Source organism: Spermophilus citellus, assembly GCF_964194105.1.
Source record: "Spermophilus citellus genome assembly, chromosome: 6".
In the NCBI taxonomy this organism is placed as follows: Eukaryota; Metazoa; Chordata; class Mammalia; order Rodentia; family Sciuridae; genus Spermophilus; species Spermophilus citellus.
The window spans coordinates 154,175,202-154,198,622 of NC_138187.1; the positions used below are offsets into that span (position 1 = coordinate 154,175,202).

At 36.4% G+C, this 23,421-nt stretch overlaps 1 protein-coding gene across 2 annotated transcripts in view; it reads right to left on the reverse strand.

The window, feature by feature from the left end:
• Positions 1-23,421, reverse strand: part of SOAT1 (sterol O-acyltransferase 1) — a 59,219-nt gene that overhangs the window by 16,482 nt on the left and 19,316 nt on the right. For both annotated transcript variants that reach the window (XR_014022672.1, XM_081299383.1), the window contains exons 3-7: positions 19,958-20,016; positions 5,535-5,686; positions 4,533-4,592; positions 1,922-2,029; positions 228-510 (exon numbers count right to left, since the gene is read on the reverse strand). Coding sequence is in view for 1 of the 2 variants with exons in the window: in XM_081299383.1 (XP_081155509.1) it covers positions 228-510; positions 1,922-2,029; positions 4,533-4,592; positions 5,535-5,686; positions 19,958-20,016 (662 nt within the window). In the remaining variant the exon portion in view is untranslated. The remainder of the gene's footprint in view (positions 1-227; positions 511-1,921; positions 2,030-4,532; positions 4,593-5,534; positions 5,687-19,957; positions 20,017-23,421) is intronic.

Here is a 23,421-nt window from a genome sequence, read left to right on the forward strand (position 1 = left end):
CCCAGTGATCGAGCACCTCTGAGTTCAATCCTCAGTCCCCCTCCAAAAAAAAAAAAAAAAGATGAGATAATATAGTTCAGCACTTAAATTCTACATCTCCTGGCACACAGTGCCATATATGAAAACTTACCCACGTTAATACAGCTAAAAATAATACCACTATTATATCATTGTTACTATTATTTAACTAAGCACAGCACCCTTTTGGGTAACACTAAAAATCTTACCTGTTCAAGTATAACAATGAACCGAGAAGCTGGTGGTAGTGTATATGCTAATACAACATATGTTGGTCCAAACCCTAGAATTCCGAGCTGGAAGACCATAAAAATCAAGCCATGGACAAGAGAATAAATCACTGGATGAGAACTCCTGCTGTAGCCATTGGCCCAATGTTGAAACAGGAAATAGGGAATTGAAAGCGTACACAGGAACATGATACACCATGTCCAAACAACTGTAGGAAATTTACCAAAAGCATAAGACAGGAGATTGAACTCAAGTACTAGCCTGGAGAGGAAAAAGCAGAGAGGAAGAATAGAGAAGTTAGTTTCTAATATGTACAGAATTCAAAACTTTCAGACCCCAAACTTTCAATCCTCATAAACAATACAATATTAATACACTGAACATAATTACACTGGATATAATGGCTCACTGGACAGAGACCTGTGTCTAACCCTCTCTCTGCTTCACAACATATCAACAACAAACTCTCTAAAAGCCCTATTTGGTTATGAACTCAAGATACCTAAGGTGATAGATATGGCTTTGAACTTCTGGAAGATCAGATTCTTACATTAGTATTTTAAAACCAAAATATTAGGTGGCAAAATATTCAATAACAATTATTTTTATGTACAAAAGATGATTTTTCAGAAGGAAATAGGTATAATTCAAAAGATTACTAATATACTATTTTACCATTATTTCAAAATTGAATTTTTTAAAAAAGCATGCAAATTCAATCTATGACTACCACACTGCTATTTTTTAAGTTATATTCAATATTTATTTAGTTTGTTTGTATACTGGGGATTGAACACACATAGTAAAGACTTTTCTTTTAAAGTAGTTTAGAAGATAATTCATCTTTCAAAAACATCTCAAAATATTAATCCTGACCTACACCTCCAGCCCTTTCTATTTATTTATATTTTTGAGACACTGTCTAAAATACTTGTGATTCTCCTGCCTCAGCCTCTTGAGTAGCTTGGGTAACAGGTGTGCACCACTGCACCCCCTTACACTTGATTTTTTTTCAATAAATATTTTTTAATTGTTGATGAACCTTTTTTATTTTTTTTTTTATTTATATGTGGTGCTGAGAATTAAACCCAGTGCCTCACATATGCTAGGCAAGTGCTCTACCACAGAGCCACAACCCTAGCCCAACACTTGATTTTTATATTAAGGGGCTGGGGTTGTGGCTCAGTGGTAGAGTGCCTGGTGTGCACCAGGCCCTGGGTTCAACCCCCAGCACCAACAAAAAAAAAAAAAGGAAACAGAAAGCTACTTATTTTTAGCAACAGTCTTAAATATGCACCTTAGAACACTGATAAATCATATATATAAAAATCTCCTGTTTGGGAAAGTTGCCTAGTCCTTTTTTTCTTTTTCTTTTTTTTTTTTTTTGGTGGTGGTGCTGGGGATTGAACCCAGGGTTTGTGCATGTGAGGCAAGCACTCTACCAACCGAGTTATATCCCAATCCCCAGGGAAAGTTGTCTAGTAATTATTGATCGTGGTCTATTAAAATTGAGTACTTTTAAAATAAAAGCAAAGAAACTTCTAACCTTCCCTTTAGTTATATTTTTCAGGAGAAAGGAATATCATCCTCTTTTTAGCCAAACTATCCTTTACTAAAATATAGTGATAACTCCCAACTTCTCATACATCAACTAGCAACTTTCTTCTCTTACCTTCCTTCATCGATGTAATCTACCACAAGTGTGCTGAGGATAAAAAGAATGAGGAGGGCAATAAACATGTGATATATTGTTCTGATGTGGTCCACTTCAAACAGCTCACTGTAAGTGTAGTTCAAACAAATCAAATTAGAAATCTGTACCTAATTTTAAAATACCACATAGTAAAGACTTTTCTTTTAAAGTAGGTTTAGAAGACACTTAATTCACCTTTCAAAAATACCTCAAAATATTAATCCTGAAGTACGGAGACAATGAATGATCAGACCAAGGTAAAACTATAATGGATTCTCAACCTTTCTTTCCAATAAAAATATATTGCCTTCTAGAAAGCAACGTGATGCCAAACCTTTAAACAAATGGTCTGCATTCCACAACACCCACCAGAAATGACTGTTTTCCATTATAAGCAGAATCCATTCACTGAAAATGGGGAGTTTGGAAACAATTACACTTAGCTCCCCACACTCAGCTATACACCTATTCCGGATGTTCCACCTGACACATCTGAGCTCCTTTGCTGCTGCTGCTGCTGACCACCGACCACCTGCACATTCATGACACTTAATCACTTAACAGATGCTTCACCCTTTCTCTTCACTAATATTTAAAACTTTTTCTTTTAAAATGGCAATACCTTCTAGATGACTTATCCCCAGCAAATACCTTTTATATCTGACTAAAAGCAAGCATTTAACCTTATTTATAGAACGTGGCAAGTTAACCTTTTAAATGACTTTTAGAGAAATCTAAATACTATTAAATCTCTAGAGTAAGGATCTTCAAATTCTAATAAAAATCCACCTGAGCCATGGAAAATGTATTCTATTTCCTTGGATAACATTCTTTTTTGTTAAGGTGCATTTTATTTTTTTCCCATAGAGTACATACAATCCTAACATTAAAATCATAATTATAATGTTCAAAGCAATCATTTTATTTTCCCTTTACGTGAAAAGCTTGTATTTCCCCCCAGATATAATTTTTTCTTTTTTTGACACAGAGGATTGAACTCAGTGGTACTTGATCACTGAGTCACATCCCCAGCCCATTTTTGTATTTTATTTAGAGACAGGATCTCACCAAGTTGCTTAGGGCCTCACTAAATTGCTGAAGCTGGCTTTGAACTCATGATTCTCCTGTCTCAGCCTCCCAAGCCACTGGGATTACAGGTGTGCACCACGGCACCCAGCTCCCCCAGATATCATTTAAAAGATCAATCTTGTCAAATCATCATGTCACAAAACCCACTGAAATTGAATTTTTCATTACATGTTTAAAAAACTCCAGCCTTCTTGTTGAAGTTAAAAGGTACAGATCAATTTGGTTCATGATTTTCCCCCTCCAGCAATGAGGATTGAACACATGGGTAGTGCTCTACCACTGAGTTACATCACCAACCCTTATTTATTTATTCTGAGACAAGGTCTCCCTAAATTGCCCACTCTGTCTTCAAACCTTTCTTGCTCCTGCCTTAGTCTCTCGAGTAACTGGGATTACTGGCATGTACCTCTGCCCCATAAAGTAAATTTTGATGAGTGTAAGGTACATGTTATTGTTTAGATATGAAGTATACCCTAAAGACTCATGTGTTGAAGGCTTGGTCCCCAGTACACCCTATTCAGAGGTGAGGATTCTGGGAAGTAATTGAATCATGAGGGCTCTGACCTTATCAGTAGATTAATCCATTAGAAGGATACATGTCTGATGGCATTATTGGAAAGTGGTGGAAAATTTAGGCAGTGGGACCTAGTTGGAGAAAGTAGGTCACTAGGGGCATGCCCTAAAAGGGTATATCTTGTCCCGGGCCCCTTCCTCATTCTCCCTCTGCTTCCCAACTGTCATGAGAGGAGCAGCTTTGCTTTGCTGTGCCCTTCCACATTGAGGTTCCTGTCTTGGAGCCAGCCAACAATCCACTGGCACCTCTGAAACCATGAGCCAAAATAAATCTTTCCTCCTCCAAGCTGTTTTTCTCAGGTATTTGACACTATAAAAGACTGATTAACACAGTGCATTTTTAAAGACAGGCAGGTTAAAACACTTAACATAATTTTTTAACAAAATAACTATCTCAATGATCTACACAGATTAAATTTCATCAGTATTTTAATTTCAGCAGTATTATATTTGCTATTACTGAATGAGTAAACAATATACTCAGCATAAAAGAAAAATATTCATCACCTACTCAAAATGCACCTTTAATTTTCAGTTCACAAATGAAGTCACCATACAGAATTTACATGGTATAGATTCTATTTTAAAGGCATTAGGCAATCAAAGTTTTAAAATAAATGAGAAAATTACCAAGTCTTCCAGCAAAAAAGAGAGGAGGCATTTAAGTCCAAAACTAAAAGTCTACCTACATTACAAAGCTTTCATTCTATCCCTTGTCCTTGTGAAACTAGATCCAAAACCAGAAGATCAGCAAGAAGGAGGAAGAGAACCCAATGTACAAAGAGAAGAATCAAAACTAATGACTTATATGGATATAGAAAGATTCATTAAATATTTATAGATTAAGCAATCTACAATCAGGAGACTCACTCAGGGCAGCTTTTTAGAAAATTCAAACTAATGATTAACAAAAGCAAAAACTACTCACTCTAGAAGTGATCTCCTTGCAATAAAAATTTTTCCTTGTTCTGGAGGTGCTCTGAAATCTCTGGAAAAAGCAAAAAATACAATAAAATAAGTAACCCAAATATTATAAGAAACATAATCCCATGGACAAGAGAAATGATATTAACTACAACAACCAACATTAATTACCCTTCACTATGATATGGGTACTGTGTTAAAGATTCTGTGCATGTTATCTCAGTTACTCCTACTGAACAATACGTGAAGGTGGGTACATGCGTAACTGTTTAGGTTGGGAGAGATGTCAGACACACCTAAGTGTAGCACCCAGCCCCTGTGGAAAAGCATTCTCTGCCACACAGGTTGGCAACCAGTCTTCCTGTTTCTAGAGAGTCTCTGAGATCAGGGACAGGCCTGCAGCCATACTTTACTCCAGGTCAGATATTGTTACTAGTTTGTCTTCCCAATTTCAATGAACAACATATGTTTATTTTATATGTTTACACATGGTGCTGAGGATCGAACCCAGTGTCTCACACATGCTAGGCAAGTGCTCTGCCACTGAGCTATAGCTCCAGCCCCATAAAGACATATTGTATAGAGTACAATGGCAAGGCATGAAATAATGTGGTTAAGAGCAAGGACTGGTGCCAGACTATGGGTCGAATCCTTGCTGTTTAATCTTGAATAACATTTAAGTGCTTTGCGCTTCAGTTTCCTAAGTTGTAATATGCAGACAGTTATAATATCTATTCAGAGGGACACTATTCGGTTTAAATAAGTTATTCCATGTAGAGCACTCAACTATTATTAGTCAGTAGTCTTCAGGTATGTATGTGTTATAATCCACACACTAAGGAAAAACCTGCCCTTCAAGGGATTAAGTAATGTACCCAATGTAACATAAAGTCAATTGAAGTGATGGCAGGGCATGCATCCAGGCGTTTTTACTGCAGTCTATACTCTGACCACTGAGAATCGCCAGAGTAGATATCTGCATTCAAAGAAAATAACTAACACTTACTTAGCTCTGTGGTTGTTTTTCATTTCTTCAAGAATGGAAAAAGTTGTGAGGGCGCAGCCACCATTGTCTAACGATGCAGATTTTTCAATGAGATTGGTCACAAAATCATCAAAGTGACTGCCAACTTCCTTCATAAAAAGCGGCTTTAACTCCTAGAATTTTAATACACATGAAGAAAAATAAGAAACTAACATATGCATGTGGGTTATTAATGTTTTTCTAAAGGGCTCTCTTAAACAGAGCTGGTTCAGGAGAAAGACATACTAAGTAAATTAATTCACAGGAGTCAAAGCAGAAAAATAATTTCTATAACTGAATTGTAGTTCCAGAAATGTCTACTGAAAAAGCAATACAGTGATTTTACACTCTTTGTTAAGTGTATTCTCCTTTTGAGCACAAATTAAGATACCAAAGATACTAAATAAAATCCTACAAAAGATACACAGAACCGAAATTACAGAATGAGGAAAATGAGGCTATTCCTTTCTCTTCACATTCTTATTTAGAAAACAAAGTTTTTATATTGTAGCCCCATTACATAATTACCATAAATTTAAGTCTTTCTTCTAAAGCAATCCCTTTACCCCAAGTACTCACCATTTATATTTCACAGCATGTCATTCTACATTATGTCTACATTTACATGATGCTCATTCCTAACTCCTAACTATGTATTTTTCTAACCACAATACATGTACATGTATGTGAACATATTTATGTTAGCTCACCATTACCCTCAGATGAATTACACCCTTTGCTCTGATCTAACAATGAGAGAAATTAAATAAAGGACTAATGGTGCAGTGAGTGCCACAAAGAAAGGACAGTTCAGAATGACAGGAAAACAAAAAGAAGACAGAATACAGAAGAGAAGAAATCACTGGGTAGTGTGAGGACTGATGGAAGGAGGAAGGTTTAGAGTGTCCTTGTACCGTTTCTTTCACACCCTCACACCCAGCACCTCAGACAATGATATCTCTTAGCTAGGCTGAGCTTGTAAGGTTTCTCTTTTACCAGGATTAATTCTTGTCCTTTTTTTCCTGCAGTAAAATTTACTTGTAGGTAGTTCAGAAATGCAAGGTGACTATTTAAATCTACCACATTCCTGTATAATTAGGTGCCTACTGCTCATTTCTTAAGGCCTTTCTTCTCTTTCTCTGAGGAACTAAAAGTTGGTAAAAGATGCTGCCAAAGGGACAACCAGAAATATCTTTATGGCTGAGGACACCATTATATTTCCTTAATCCTTAGAGCCTAGTAGTGAAGGTAATAAAGAGTCACTGCTTGTTACTGTCACTCACTTTGTAGGATGGAATGCAGAACAATATAGTACAAGCGGTGTCCATTTTGCCTTCTTCTAAGTTCAGTCACATGAAACTTGTCAATTAAAACTTAAGTATGTGATCACAAGATGGGCATGGTGGCGCATGCCCGTAATCCCAGCAGCACAGGAGGCTGAGACAGGAGGATTACAAGTTCAAAGCAGCCTCAGCAAATTTAGCAAGGCTCTAAGCAACTCATTGAGACCCTGTCTCAAAATTTTAAAAAATACAAAAAAAAAAAAAAAGGGTTGAGGATGTGGCTCAGTGGTCAAGGGCTTCTGAATCCCTGGTAATCCACTGCCCCCCACCACCAAAAGTGATCTCAATAAATCTGAGCAATGTCTAATACAAGTAATACAAAAAACGATGAGGTTATAGGCTTTCTGATTTACTGAACTCTTATCTAGTCCTATTTATTTCTTTCAGTCAATAGACCATGATAGCCCCAGATGGAGGAAGGAAGAGAGTTAACTAGATATTAGAAAAGGTGGGTGCTTAGATAATCTTGTAAACAGAATCACTATTTGGAGTTTAAAGAAAGCTGATTTTTTATTTTTCCAGTGCTAGAGATCAAACCCAGGGCCTCACATATAGGAGGCAAGTGAACCACCACTGAACTATACCCTCAGTCCAAAACATTTTATTTTAAATAAGCAGCTGAACTAGATAGCCTTTATGATAAGAGGGAATGACAACCATGAAGCAAAGACCCCATGGTAAGAATACATAATAAAGGTACCAGCGATCAGAGAGAAGACTGGGGAAAAAATACGGGACTAGACTACAACACACTTTTTTGCCATTTTAAGAATTTTTAACTTTATCTTGAGGACAACTGCAAGCCAATGACATTTTAAGCACACTTATAAACATGTCCTGGATGTGCAATTTAGAAAGATAAGTCCTTCTAAAAAGACTTCCAAGCAGAGTTTTCTTTGGACCGAGTCTTAAGAAAAGGGCAGGCCATTTATAGATAAATAAAATAACCCTTTCAAAGGTACAGAGGCATGAAAAATTTAAAAGTAGGCTGAGAGAGAAATATATAATAGAATTTTCAGTTTCTCCAAAAAATTAGGTTACTTGATCACAATTTCTTTAATATGACTCCACACGGTCATATTACTAGCCTCTGAATTTTTTGACTCACTGCCTGGCTTTGCACAGAGAACCTTTCAACCTCACTATGGCTGGGAACCAGAAACCTGACCTTTCTGGGCAAAACTAGTAGCACAAGGGCACAGTTAACACAAGGTTTTAGGTCTTATTCTATGCTGACGGCTCAGAAAGGTCTCCCCTGATGATTCACTCTGAAGTTCTTTATATTGTTCTTTCTTCTCACATATCATTATTTTCATTTTTCTGAATACCATTTAAAATTCTATATATTTCTACTTTTGGGCCTCTTCCCGTTTGTCTCCCCAACTGACTTAAATACATATTTTTGTGATCTGTATGTCCAGCAATCAGCAAAGGAATTGGCAGGTGACTTTGTAATTTCTAAACAGTTTTTAGAACCAATCTGGCAACAAAATTCCTACTTACTCCTTTGCTGGCTTAATTCAACTTTTAGTATAAAGTACATAGAAAGTAGTTATTTTTAAAAAATATATTTATTTTTTAGTTGTAGGTGGACACAAAATATCTTTATTTCATTTTTATGTGGTTCTGAGGATCAAATCTAGTGCCTCATGAGTGCTAGGTGAGCACTCTACCTTGAGCCACAACCCTAGCCCAGATAGTAGTTATTTTAAAAGCTATCTAGTCTTGATTTCTTTCTAGAAGCTATGAAAAGTACTAAAAATCATCACTGTTATTGCTCATTATCAGCTGTCATTTTTTATTGGATGATTGCTATATTCTTGATCTCTGTTAAGGGGCTCTTATGTGTTATTTCTAGTCTTAAAACAATCTTTGAAGTAACCATTATAATTCCTATTTTATGCATGGGGGACCCAGGCTTAAAAAAGTCAAGTAGAGATCTAGTAAGCTGTAGAATAGGGATCAGAACCCAGGTCTGTATCACCCCACAGTTCATATGACACCATATTGCTTCAGCTGTACAATCTGAAATAGGTTCCATGCAATTAGTACCATAAGCCCAAAAAACAAAAATAAACAGCTAAGAGAAAAAAAAATCACTGATATACCTAACGTGAAAATGGTCAGATATCTAATAAAAAGTATAGTCTTGGGCTTGGCTTGTGGCTCAGTGGCTGAATGCTCACCTTGTACATGTGAGGCCCTGGGTTCGATCCTCAGGACTATATACAAATAAAAAATAAAGGTATTATGTCCATCTACAAGTAAAAAAATATTTTTTAAAAAAGGTACAGTCTTGTTTAGCTCAGTTCTACTGCAGACATTTCATTTGAAAACATCAATATAGAAATGGTTTATACTAAGCAGTGCATTGTAATAAACTCCTATATTTTCAACAGAGTGCTTGGAAATTATCCCGAAAATAACTATTACATAACCCTTGATACAAGAGGCTAATGGTTCAGGATAAACCAGCAATAAAATTAGGTCCCTGAATTATATAATTATAAGTCCTTTGCATTAGCACACCTATAATCCCAGCTACTTGGGAGGCTAAGTAGTGGAGCACTTCAAAACCAGACTGGGCAACATAGCAAGTTAAGTGCCCCTGAGTTTAATCACCCGTACCAAAAAAAAAAAAAGAGAGAGAAAAGGAAGGAAGGAAGGAAGGAAAGAAAGAAAAGGAAAATATACAAACTAAGCATATATATTCAATCTAGCTTTGCTGACATACTTATACATACATACATGTGCCAATGTATATCTACACAGATCCATATGTTATGACAGAAAAAGGAAAATGAATTATCAGGAGGAAATGAACCAAAATATTGTCTCCTGGTGGGGATGGGCATTGAAGTAGTAACTATTTTCTTTTTTAATTGCAGATGGACACAATATCCAATACCTTTATTTTGTTTATTTAGTTTTATGTTATGCTGGGGATAGAACCCAGTGCCTCACACATGCTAGGCAAATGCTCTACCACTGAGCCACAACCCCAGCACCCACACTTTTTTGAAATGATTTTTTCTGCAATGAGCCTATACTACTTCTATATTTGTTTTGTACAGTTTTTGTTTTTTGTGGTGCTGGGGATTGAACCCAGGGCCTTGTGCATGCGAGGCAAGCACTCTACCAACTGAGCTATATCCACTGCCCCTACTTCTATACTGGGGGGGGGGGAGTACTATGTAAGTAAACATGTTCCTCCTGCTCTTAAAGCAATATTACATAAATCTATCACATGTTGTATGATAGCACAGCAGTAAAACAAACTCTTAAATCTTGGGCATTTTTTTTCCAAAGAATGTATTTTATCTAATCTAAGATGCCCCTGATTTTTGTGTGGCATGAAGAAAGAAAAGTTTCCTGCTGGGCTGGGGTTGTGGCTCAGTGGTAGAGCACTTGCCTAGCATGTGTGAGGCACTGGGTTCAATCCTCTACACCACATAAAAATAAGTAAATAGGGACTGGGGTTGTGGCTCAGTGGTAGAGCATTTGCCTAGCATGTGTGAGGCACTGCCTAGTGTGTGTGAGGTGCTGGATTCGATGCTCAGCACCACATATGAATAAATAAAAATAAAGGTATTGTGTCCACCTACAATTAAAAAACAAATTAATAAATAAAGGTATTATGTCCATCTATTAAAAAAAAAGTTTCTAGCTGAACCACACAACACAGTGCCTTCCTCACAGTGTATAATATATGTGTTCTAATTGAAGAGATATTAAGTAAGCAATTTGGAAGGGAGTATTCCTCAATCAGTGATATGCAGATTATCATCACAATCAGTTTAGATATTCTAGATTCACACTAACCATAAAATAGAGGAGCAATCATCTGTAAGGTTTTCAACAGCTCTAAAATTATGTTAAGTGTTTATCATGAACACCAAAATTGCTTTCATATCACTTTTTAACTTTCAAAGAACAATTTTAAGGTAACTAGTTCAGTCATTGTTCTTCATCGACCATTTTTTTTGCATAGTATTCTTGGTCAGCATGAGGACAAATCCAAGGTCTAACATAGTGCTTGACAAAGAAACTGGGCTGCTCCTAAGAGAGCAACAGGGCAGGAACCTAACTTTTTCAAGTGATAAAATCATAAAGAATAATGAGCTGACTTTCCCCAAAAGCTCCAAAATAGAATACAGATTCATACATCAATGCATTTAAGTAAAGCAGGAACAGGAAATATTATAAGAATGTAGTTATATTTGCATAGTCTCAAGAAGGTGAGATGTAGTCTGTAATCCCAGTGGCTCGGGAGGCTAAGGCAGGAGGATTGCAAGTTCAGGAAGCCTCAGCAAAAGTGAGACGGTAAGCAACTCAGTGAGACCCTGTCTCTAAATAAAATACAAAATAGGGCTGAGGATGTAGCTCAGTGGTCGAGTGACCCTGAATTCAATCCCTGGTACCCCCCCCAAAAAAAAGATCAAAGTAAAATGGACAGCTGTAACAGACACTGTTAGCCATCCATCTTCTCATCCCATGTTCCCTTCCATAGTCCTAAAATTCCTGGTTTTAATTGCAGGCTTATCACTACCCAGAATAAGATACCAATGAGAATACAGGAGGAATTCTTTCGTTAAAATCTCCAGAAAACTTCCTTAAGATAGCTGGTACCTTTCCTGGCCCTTCTTCCCCAACTCAGGTGAGATGGCTACAGTCATTTGCAGGAGGAGGATGACAGCCTACCCATAGTGAGATAGGGAGCAGGAAGGAGCCAGGGTCCCTACAGACCATGTACCTCTGAACTTCCTACCTCTGAAGAGGTTTATAGAAGAGGTGAATATACTTGTGTTATTATTATTATAGCAAAACCTAACTTTTAATTTATTCAATAATAAGAATTTCTGGGTAAAAAATACTTGTATCTTCAGCAGTCTGCCAATAAATCAAACAGATCAGCATTATTCAAAACCTTTTCTAGAAGAGGTTGTTAAAAGAGGCTTGTTGCAGTGGTGCACATCTGAAATTCCAGCAACTTGGGAGGCTGATATAAGAGGATAACAAGTTCAAGGCCAGCTTAGCAAGGCCCTCAGCACCTCGATTAAGACCCTGACTCAAAATAAAAAATAAAAAATGGGTGCTGGGGATATAGCTCAGTCGTATAGCACCCCTTGGTAAATGCTAGTTCCAAAAAAAAAAAAAAGTGATAAAACTTGGAGAAGCCCTCATTTGCAGACATGCCATCTGGGTCTGGCATCTGGGTTTGGTTCTTATTGTTACAGTTTGCTCATTTAATGGCTGAGCACTAGCATAGAGTATTGATGTGAAAAAACAATACCTGAAATGCTATATAAGAAGCAACAGGGCTGGGGTTATGGCTCAGTGATAGAGTGCTTGCCTAGCACGTGCGAGGCCCTGGGTTCGATCCTCAGAACCACGTAAAATTAAATAAAATGAAGGTATTGTGGCCAATTACAATTAAAAAATAAAAATTTGTTTTAAAAAAGCAAACAAAATATGCCTCAACTATCATACATTTTTAAGAAGCAGAAATAGGAAGTGATTTTTTTATCCCTTTAATTTTCACATTAGACTTAACAGTCCCTCTATAAAATTGTGTGTTAATAAAAGTTCCACAAATACTAACAGTAAAGACACCCTCTTTCCCAACTAGTAAAGAGGAAAAGAGAGAAAACTCAAATTACAAAAATTCATGTTGAGAAATGAACACTACTGAAAAAAAGACAAAAGAAAAAAAAAGACACCCTCTTTGCCCTTCTCAGCATACTCAGTTTCCTCTAGAAACCATCTTCAGAGATAAGAACAGGCACCCAGCAATCAGGCCAGGAGTGTGCTAAATGGCCTTGCTCTTCTGTCCAAAATGGAATTCTCTTCCATAAATCTGAATTTCTGAGCTTTGAAATATCTAAACTCTTCCTATTAAAACACTTACCCCTTCCAGAGCTGAGTATTCAACTTTCCTTGGCTTCTATGAAATATTTTAGTACCTTTCAAATACATTTTCTTTTATACTTAAATAAGCCATAGTGGTCTGTTATTTGCAACTAAAACAAACAATTTAACACAACATTTAAACAAACACAAAGGCTAATTTATCTATTAATATAAGTTGGTTGGAGCTTAATCATTTGAATCTCCTGGGCTCTTCGAAGAACTTTTAAGTCTTGTTAAAACACAATTCTAAGGATTTCAAAAGACCATGACTCAGGCCTATTACACAATTTTGTATGACCCCAACTAATTTCACCCCACTAATGTCATAATCTCCCTCATTCCACTTCCCTTCTGACTAAAGAGATTACTCATCACTTGACAATGTTCTTTATGCCTTTCCTTTATAGGATCCTTTATTCACGTAAATCGTCATACTGAGTTCTTTGGAGATTGCTAAATAAGCAAATAAAAATACAGGCTCCCAGTTAAATCCGAATTTCAAGTAAATAACAAATAATTTGTTAACTCTAAGGTATGTTTCAAATAATGCATGATGGTTTTAAAAAGTAGTCACTGTCTAAAATTCAAATTCAACTTGACATAGTATATTTTATCTGACAATTCTAGTTTGTAGAGTTAAAAGAGTTGTCTAATAAGATTTGTAGACTACCTGGTCCTTTTACAATAAGAAACAATGAATTCTGAGCAAAAGTTTTAGTCAGTTACATGACGGTGACATAAGCCACTGGTGCCAACGAGGGCCTTGCGGACAGCTAGTCCAATGCTTCACCTTAAATATTAGGAGAAGACCAACTAATGAAGTTGTGTGACAAGTGGTGGAGCATGACACTGAATTCCAATGACTACAAAGATTCCTGACTTTCTGGGGACTAAACCCAGGGCTTCATGAATGCTAGGCAAGCACCACTGAGCCACATCTCCAGTGCAAAAATCATTTGTTAAAAAAAAAAATTGAGAAAGAAATTAGTATATGTAAAAACAAGCAAATTTTATGGCTATGAACAATGTTCATATACCTGTCTTCTCAATTAATTTCATGCTAGTAAATATTAACCAATAAAAGAAAACTAACAAAAATATAACCAATTACAGACCTTATAAACTAGGATAATTTAATAAATAAGATGTTACAGTTTGGGGCTGGGATTGTGGCTCAGCAATAGAGTGCTCGCCTAGCACGGGTGCGACCCGGGTTTGATTCTCAGCACCACATAAAAATAAAGGCATTGTGTTGTGTCCATCTACAAAAAAAAAAAAAAAAGATTCTCTTTAAAAAAAAAAAATGATGTTACAGTTAATACATGAGATGTCTACCACACCTGCTAAGGCAGAGGCAAATGATTACATTATGAGAGCTGGAAACTAATTAGTGGATTAATCTAGTTGATGGATTAATAACGTGAACATTATTTGGTGGTAACTGTAGCCAGGTGAGGTGTGGCTGGAGGAAGTGGGTCACTGAGGGCATGCCCTGGGGATTATATATTTTATCCCTGGTTTCTCACCATCTCTCTGCTTCCTGGCTGACATCAATTTTCCTCCTCCATTCTCGTCCATCATGATGTCTCACCTGACCTTGGACCCAGAGCAATGGAGTCAGTCAACCATTGCTGAAACTGGGAGCCAAAATAAACTTTTTCTCCTCTAAGTTGTTCTTGTTGAGTATTTTGGTCAGAGCAATGAAAAGCTAACACACAAGGCTATGTCTGTGAAGCACCTAGTATGAAGACTGGCTTATAATAGGACTTCCCTTCTCCTACCTACCTGTTTACTCAGTCTAGAATACCAAGATATCACAATAATCCCTATCTCATTAGTTTGGAGACAATGAGCTATCTTGAGCTTAGACATCAGAATATTGGTCCTATATCTGATTAAAAAACATTCTAATTAATAAAGAATGGCAGAGTTGTGGGGTGTCCCTGTAGTTTAGCATGCATATGGCCCTAGGTTAAATTCCCAGCACCAAAAAAGTAAAATAAATAAATCAATGGCAGAATGTTTAATCTCACTAGATTTCAAATAACTGCCAATTAAAACAAATCTAAATCATTATCTTACAAATTCACCAAATGCAATTTACTGATTTATTCAGAGTAAAGCACTCTTTATTAAATACAGAGTATATATTAAGGATACAAAGTACGTACTCAGGAGTATAGAATAAAGAGGAAATAATCCCAAGCAGGAATGTTTAGAAAACTGTAGAAAAACATGGATTTGAACTAGAAATTAAAGGTACATTATTTTGACTGGTAAAGATATGAAGTTAAAGAAAAATCTGAGGTAGAACTATACATAAAAGGATTCAAAAATAGAGAAAACATGCTTTACAATCCAGCCCCAATTTCCCCCATTATATTATTCTTTCCATTGTACCACAACCTAGACAAAGACGCTCATCAAGTGTTATTTCCAAGACACAGTGTAGGTTTTCCAGCTCCATACCTATATTCAGGCCAGTCCCTCCCTTAACAGCAGGGACAAGTCTCATACAACTTTGCACCCCTCGCATCCATTTGTTCAATATGAGTAACAAGTAATATGGTTAAACCAGTGTCTACCTTTCCCTCAGCTACTTTTCCCTTACTTCACTCAATTCTTTTTCCTTCCATTCCTCCTAACTGAGCAAACTAGTTTTATTCAGTAATATATAAAGCAGTTAAGCAGACTATTCACTTTAAAAAGTTTTAGCTTAGATCCTTGCAGGAACTCCATTCTTTCCTTTCTTCCCATCTCCTTCTACTCTTTCTCCCCCCCCCCTCAACTTCCCATTCCAATTCCCGTTACCTGTGTGTAACCTTGTGTGGAAAAATATTTATTTTTCTATTAAAACCTTGATATCTGTTTTTGTTGATATTTAAGAGAAAACAGCTTTTCCCCTAATTCCCTGTTGCCTGGACTTGTATTTGGGCCAATTAGGAAACAGATCAAATTGCATTCTTCATAACTCTATTCAGTTGATAAATGGTACTTAAACATTATATTTTTTAAAATCATGGTTAACAAGGTTCTATGACACCGATTATTCCACAAAGGATGAAGAACTGATGGTAACTCAGATGGGCACCTCTGAAAAGATCAGTGAGCGGCATGTCCCATTAAAAAGAAAAGAAAGCAAAACAAAACCTTGGAGAAAGACAAAAATTCCCCATCACTCTAAGACTTTGTAGGTTTTTATAACATCAACTGGAAAAAAACAAGATGGCACCCAACAGATCACCACAGAGAAAATCATTGGTCAAATAAGCATCACGGAGGGCTGGGGTTGTGGCTCAGCGGTAGAGCGCTCGCCTTGCACATGCGAGATCCTGGGTTCAATCCTCAGCACCACATACAAAAATAACAAGTGAAATAAAGGGTTTTTAAAAAAAATAAAAAATAAATAAGCATCATGGACACCACAGGAGGCAGATGCACCTTAATGGGATGTGGAAGTCCCCGCACTGCCCCCTTTCCCTGCCACAAAAAAAATTGCTGAATCCATTATGAAAAAGAATGAGCACGAAGCCTTGATAATACTATCCAACTCCATGCCATTTCAGCAACTTGAAAGCTTGATAAGTGTTCAAAAATTTGTCCTGATGTTTGTGGTCTTGAAGCAACATCTGCACTCTTTCCAGTGAAGCAATAATCCTAGCTATCCCAGCAGCACTGCAGCCACACCAGGGCTGGAGCAAAGGTTGGAGCATTGACATATTTTTTTTGCGAAGGCAAGATAGGACCTCACACAGACCAAATGTAAGTGCCGGCAGCATCATCTCCCATGTTAGCGCATGAAAGAATCTGCCCCACAAGCTTGGAAATCCGTTTGATTCTTTACAGCTATTGCTGAAAGAGGGTCTTCTGAAGGGAAAGGTTATGGTACATTATTCAAAGCCAGGCAGTAGACACACAAGCAGTGCCTCATTTTACCACTTATAATTCAAGGTGACATATCTTGTTTTGAAGATGACAGGATCAATGGCCTCTTTGCATGAGTTTCTGAATCCACATGTTACTTAAGAATTTTTTTAATCTAAATCCATCTGAGCCTGATGTGAGGAGTTGCTTTTTAATACATTTCCCAATTTCTTCCACTGTTATTGGTGTATAGGTTCTCTCCTCTGGAGTCAATTTTAACACAGAGATGTACTTAGGAGACATCCCAGTTCCCTCCCAAGCAGATGCCCACCCACAGTGATGGAGCCCATGAGCCAACTCACCTGCACAGGCACAAACTCTGCCTGTGCCTAGAGTTTTAAAGCATGTAGCAAACAAACAGGACAGAATGATCCTTCGCCTATTTGAATCTTTACAAATAGAGCATAAGACTATATGTTCTTAAGGCTGGGGCTGTGGCTCAGCGGTAGAGCGCTGGCCTAGCATGTGCAAGGTGCTAGGTTCGATCTTCAGCACCACATAAAAAAATAAATAAAATAAAGGTATTGTGTCCAATTATAACTAAATATATTATATATATATATTTTTTTTTTTTAAAAGACTGTGTTCTTAAAAAGAAAAATAACCAAACCTTGTAAAATTATTTCAGATTTCCTTCTGGTTTCTTATCAGTTACATGGAGCACAATACAAATATAACTGCCATTTTTGTGTATAATAGTCTTCCAAAGTAGATTTACCTTAGAATTAAGCATACAAAATGTATGAATACTTTCACATGTGCTTCAGTGTTTTCATTTCACTGAGTCATTTTCCTGAATTATTTTTACTATTACAGTCGCTGTAACTTTAAAAAATATCATCACAATGAACAATTAGACAAGTGTGAGACAGTTTTGCATGATATGTGTAAAAGTTTGAAATATGTGTACACCAATAAAGAATGTTTTCACTGGATGGGGGGGAAGGACTATTTGTTCTTTTTTTTTTTTTTTAAAGATTTTTTTTTTTTTTTTAAAGAGAGGTGAGAGAGAGAGAGAGAGAGAGAGAGAGAGAGAGAGAGAGAGAGAATTTTTAATATTTATTTTTTAGTTCTCAGTGGACACAACATCTTTGTTTGTATGTGGTGCTGAGGATCGAACCCGGGCCGCATGCATGCCAGGCAAGCGCGCTACCACTTGAGCCACATCCCCAGCCCCGACTATTTGTTCTTGATGGGAAGGGGAAATGAACAAAAGACATACACCAAGGAGTCTGTCCTGTCTACAAGAATGACAAGTCAGAAACACATTAGGAAACTATAAAAACAAAAATTCTTTATTTTAATCACTAAATTCATAAGAATAAACCTTCGAAAATAGAACATGGGTCGGACACAATGGCATATACCTGCATCCCAACTATTCAGGAGGCTGAGGCATGACTATGACAAGTTCAAGGTCAGCGTCGGGGCAACTTTGCAAGACTCTGTCTCAAAATAAAATAAGACTATGGATACAGCTGACATGAAGCTCAAGCTTGGATTCTTTTGTATCTTTGTAGTTTCATCTAGATTATGAATGTCTGAACACTTTGCACCCTAAAATATTTAGCTTTTGTGAGTTACGAATAAGCATGTGCATGTGTGGGTGTGTGTGTATGTGTGGGTGTTGAATTGAAAAAAAAAAAAAAAAAAAAAAAAGCTAGGGATATAGCTCAGTGGTAGAGAATGTCTGCCTAGCATGCATAAGGTCCTGGTTCAATTCCCAGTGCCACAAAAAAGAAAAAGAACACATGTGACTTATATTATGAAATATATTTTATAAATATATTTAATTTTTTATAAATATAAAATATATTCTTAGCCAAAATTACAAATTAATCACTCAGATAAGAAGTTGCCTAACAATCATGTCTTTTAACAGTCTCTTATAACAACAAAGTTCCAAATCAGAAAAGACATACATACTCCACAAGAGACCTTGTTCACCTTAGTTTTAGAGGCTCATACAGTTAACTTAATGGAATCAGGAAAAAAGAATAAAATTTAACACTCTTATTAACTTCGTCTAGACTTACTATTTCAAATATAGCAAACATGTCTTGAATACCACTTTATAAAGCAATATGGTGAATGGTAATAGTGTAGTCATCACAAATACCCTCTAGGATGACGGGGGTTAATTTCTTCATGTGGTAAATAGATTCTTGTAATAATATTTCTAGTGAAAGCATCATCCCTGGACTAAGAAAGTGTTATGTTTCAAACAAATGAGATGAAAGGGAAAATGATTATGCCCTTAGCCTTGGGAGATAACTGAAAAACCAGCCTGATAATAAAGACACTGATATCAGAGTGAATATAAATAATCTCATACACATTATTTTATGTAATATTTTTAATTTTTCTAAATTATTTGTAATAAAGGAATGTGCATACACATATATGTAAGTAAATTAATAACTAAAACAAGTCTATTTTATCTACATAATAATAATTATGAATTGAGATTGGTTAACAAACTTCAAAAGCTATCTTCTCATTGGAAAAGGTTTGTCTTGGATTTGAAGTCAACTTACACTCAGGCACAAATGGTATTAAATTACAATTTTTTTTTTTAAGTATTCTTTGACCCCAGAATTTCCTGAAGGTACACTGAATTCTGATTTAGGAAATAGTTTTCCCTGCTTGATATGGCTCCACTTTGTTATTTTTTGAGTTGTTATTTCTACTTCCCTGACAGAGAATCTACTTCTAGATGTTGACTCCATATTTATTGGAGGCCTATTTACTGTGAATCATGATAAATACTTTCATAAAGCACTCCTACATTTAACTACATCAGCCTTTACATGGCTTATTAAAAAACAAGATTTGGGGTTGGGGCTGTAACTCAGTGGTAAAGCACTTGCCTAGCATGTGTGAGGCACTGGGTTCGATCCTCAGGATCACATGAAAAATAAATAAATAAATAAAATTAAGGCATGCTGTCCATCTACAATTATTAAAAAAAAAAAAAAAAAAAAAAAAGATTTGCCAGTTAGAGCCAGAAAATGACAGTAAAGGATGGGACAGGAAAGAAAAGGGCAATATGCACTCTTATACAGGTCAAAGTGACAGATCTTATTTTCCTGTTCCTTAGCAAGATAATATCAACTGATGAAAAAGGCAAATAATGCTTAAAACAATTTAACATTAAAACTGTTACTAAATAAAACTCTATTAAAAAAAAACTGTGCATTTATGTTTCTGAAAGAGGAAGTTTCTTACCTCTGCCTCTGCTGCCAACTGTCTCTTCTTAGCTATCACCTGTTTTATGTCAATTCGACCTAAAGGAAGGGAAAAAAGTGAGTTTGAAGTTGATGAATACAAGCTGTCTAGCAGCACTATTTAAATTATGAGGCTGAGGGACAAGCAAATAGTATAAACTACAGTATAACCACAAAACATGGCATAGCCTTAAGAACACAGCATGGGAGCTGGGGTTGTAGCTCAGTGATGGAGTCTAGCAAGTGTGAGGCGCTGGCTTCCATCCTTAGTGCAGATAAAGATAAATAAATAAAATAAAGGTATTGTGTCTATTTACAAATAAAAATTTTAAAATGCAGCATGGGCAATATAAGTAGAAGGAGCTTTATACATAATAATAATAAATATGAAAAAACTACTAAATATATACACAGTGATGACAGCTATGTTATCCACATGATGCTGTAGATCCACTTCTGACAGTATGAGATGTTAGATTCCCTGAATAGATCCTACAATTGAGATTACTAAGATAATATGAAAATATTAAAAACTAAAAAAACTTTTAAAACTTATTACCAAGCTGACACAAATTCACAAATGAAAAAAAAGAGGAAATATGTGAGAAACATATGAATTCTTATCAAAGGTTTCTAGCAAATCTTGAGCTTCAGAACTGGCAGCCACTCAGTCCTGTTTTTACTTACGAGTCTAGGTCCTGCCCAAAATGGGAAGTCTAGAGGACACTACCTTACACCTTAGGACTCCTACAGCTACATCCTCACCATACAGGGTGGAAACAACAAAGAGAACAGTAAGGAAATGAGCCTGTCTCTTTTTAATGCTGTTGGAGGCGGAAGGGGGGTGGATTTCCCTTACTCTTCACTAGATTTGCAGCCTAAATTCACATTATCTGTGTGGCCTGAAAAACCTCAAGAAGCATATTTATTTTAAAGTAAACCCAAATTGTATCCCCAGACAGATGCAAATGTAATTCCTCCCTGGAAGATTATTCATAAAAAAAAATTTTTTTTAAATCAACCGAGTTCTTAAAGAATTACAACAGGGGGCTGGGGATGTGGCTCAAGTGGTAGCGCGCTCGCCTGGCATGTGTGCGGCCCGGGTTCGATCCTCAGCACCACATACAAACAAAGATGTTGTGTCCACTGAAAACTAAAAAATAAATATTAAAAAATTCTCTCTCTCTCTCTCTCTCTCTCTCTCTCTCTTTAAAAAAAAAAAAAAAAAGAATTACAACAGATAATGGTCCAAGAAAAAAAGAAATTTGTAGTTAAAAATCATAAAATACACCAGGAAACAGGCAACATAAATGAGAAATGAAGAAAGCAAAACCAAGATACTCAGAGCTTCAAAACTAATGATATTAGAATTATTAGTTATAGGATATAAAATAAGATGCTTAATAAGGAAATAAAAGTGAAACTTGAAAATATAAACAAGGAACAAGAAACTACATAACCAAGCAGATCTGAAAAGGCACCAGATTTCTTAAAACACAAAATTTAAACAATTGGAATGTACAGACTAAACACATCTGCAGAAACAGTAGTAAATGAAAATGTAGGTTGATTGGTTAGTTTTTAATCTAATATAGAGCCCAGAGAAACAGTGATGGAAAATACTAGAGGTTAAAACACAGAAGGGATCTAACAAAACAGCCAGTGGGAAAGGGCACCAATAGGACTATGGTGAAGTTTGGTGACAAGTCCACACAGATGTTTCTGACTTGTAATTTCTGCAGAGTAAATTGGACGGAGTTATTGTTATACAGTCTTATGATGAACATAAATGATCATAAAGAAAAAATTGTTCAGGGCTGTGGTTGTAGCTCAGTGGTGGAGTATTCACCCAGCACATGAAGGCACTGGGTTCGATCCTCAGCACCAAATAAAAATAAATAAATAAAATAAAGGTATAAAAAAGAAAAGATACAATGGTTCAAAACAAAGTCTCAGGGAAATTGTCAGTGTCAAGAATTATAAAAAACGCCATACCTCAAATGGGAAAGACTGCAAAGGATGTCAAAGATTATATCCAAAAATTTTACTTCATCAAGCTTTATAGTATCTGAAGTGAATGAAAGATGCCATGAAGAAAACAGAATTTTTAAAAAACCTAATGGACACAAAGATATACCATCTTCATTGATTGGAAGTCTTATTCTTGTTAAGATAGGAATACTTCCCAATTTATCTACAGATTGAAAGCAATCCTCATTAAAATTTCAGCTGGCTTCTTTGTAGAAACGGACAAGTTGATCCTAAAATTCATCTGGAAAATCAAGTGACACAAAATAGAAGAATCCTGAAGAAAACCAAAGTTGGAAGACACTATCAATTTTAAAGATGGACACATATGCCAGTGAAACAGAACTGAGAGTGTCTAGAAGCATGCAATCTACCACTGGGCCCCCTTTTTAGCAAGGGTCTCACTAAGTGGCCCAGGATGGCCTTAAACTTGCAATCCTTCTGCCTCTGCCTCCCATGCCCCTGGGATTATAGGCATGTACCACCATGTTCAGCTCATTTGATTTTTCTATCAACTGTGAGAATATACTTCTTTATATTCAGTTCTATGACTAGACAATCACTTCATATTAAGCTATGTATTTCATAAATAAATGAATATGCAAACTTCTCTTTTCAACTACCAAGGGGAGAAGGATGAAACATTCGTTGTAAGAAATTCCCACACCTGTACATCACTTCCAAAAAGAAACTGCCTATCCATAAATAACATGATAACCATTATTACAAACTGGCTAGCAGCAATAGGAACTGGGAACGGAGAAGAGAGTTTGTTCACACTTAAGAATGTCTGAAGACTCCACTGAAAATGACATTAAAATTGAATAAGAAAAATATTAAAAACCTAATTAATTTTCTTTTACCCAAAAGTAACTCTTTAGGGCTGGGGATAGAGCTCAGTTGGTAGAGTGTTTGCCTCACATGCATAAGGCCCTGGGTTCAATCCCCAGCACCACACACACACAAAAAAAAGTAACTCTTCATATAATACTTAAGAGAAAAATACTTTCTTGCTGCCGTGGCACATTGTCTGTTGCTAATAACACAATACCACAGACCAGGTAAATCTTACAAAAATTTCTTTTGGCTCCTGGGTCTGGGGTACAAAGTCAAGGGGTTCCATTTGGCACTGGCACTCTTGCTGGAACAGTTCCAAGGCACTGCAGGCAATGGTGAGAGAGTGAGTGCACAAATGAGTGTATGCATGTGTGCATCTGTCTGTCTTTTACTCTCTTCTTTTAGAATCACCAGTATTCAGTTATGGAGGTGCCACCCTGATAGCCTTATCTAATTCCAATCAGCTCACAAAAGCCCTTGCTCTAAACATCATAGATCAAGTCTCTACCCTCTTAAACTTCACAATGGGAATTAACCTCCAACATCAGTGTCAAAGGGGACAATGTATATAAAACCATAGCACTACCCCAATATGTAAAA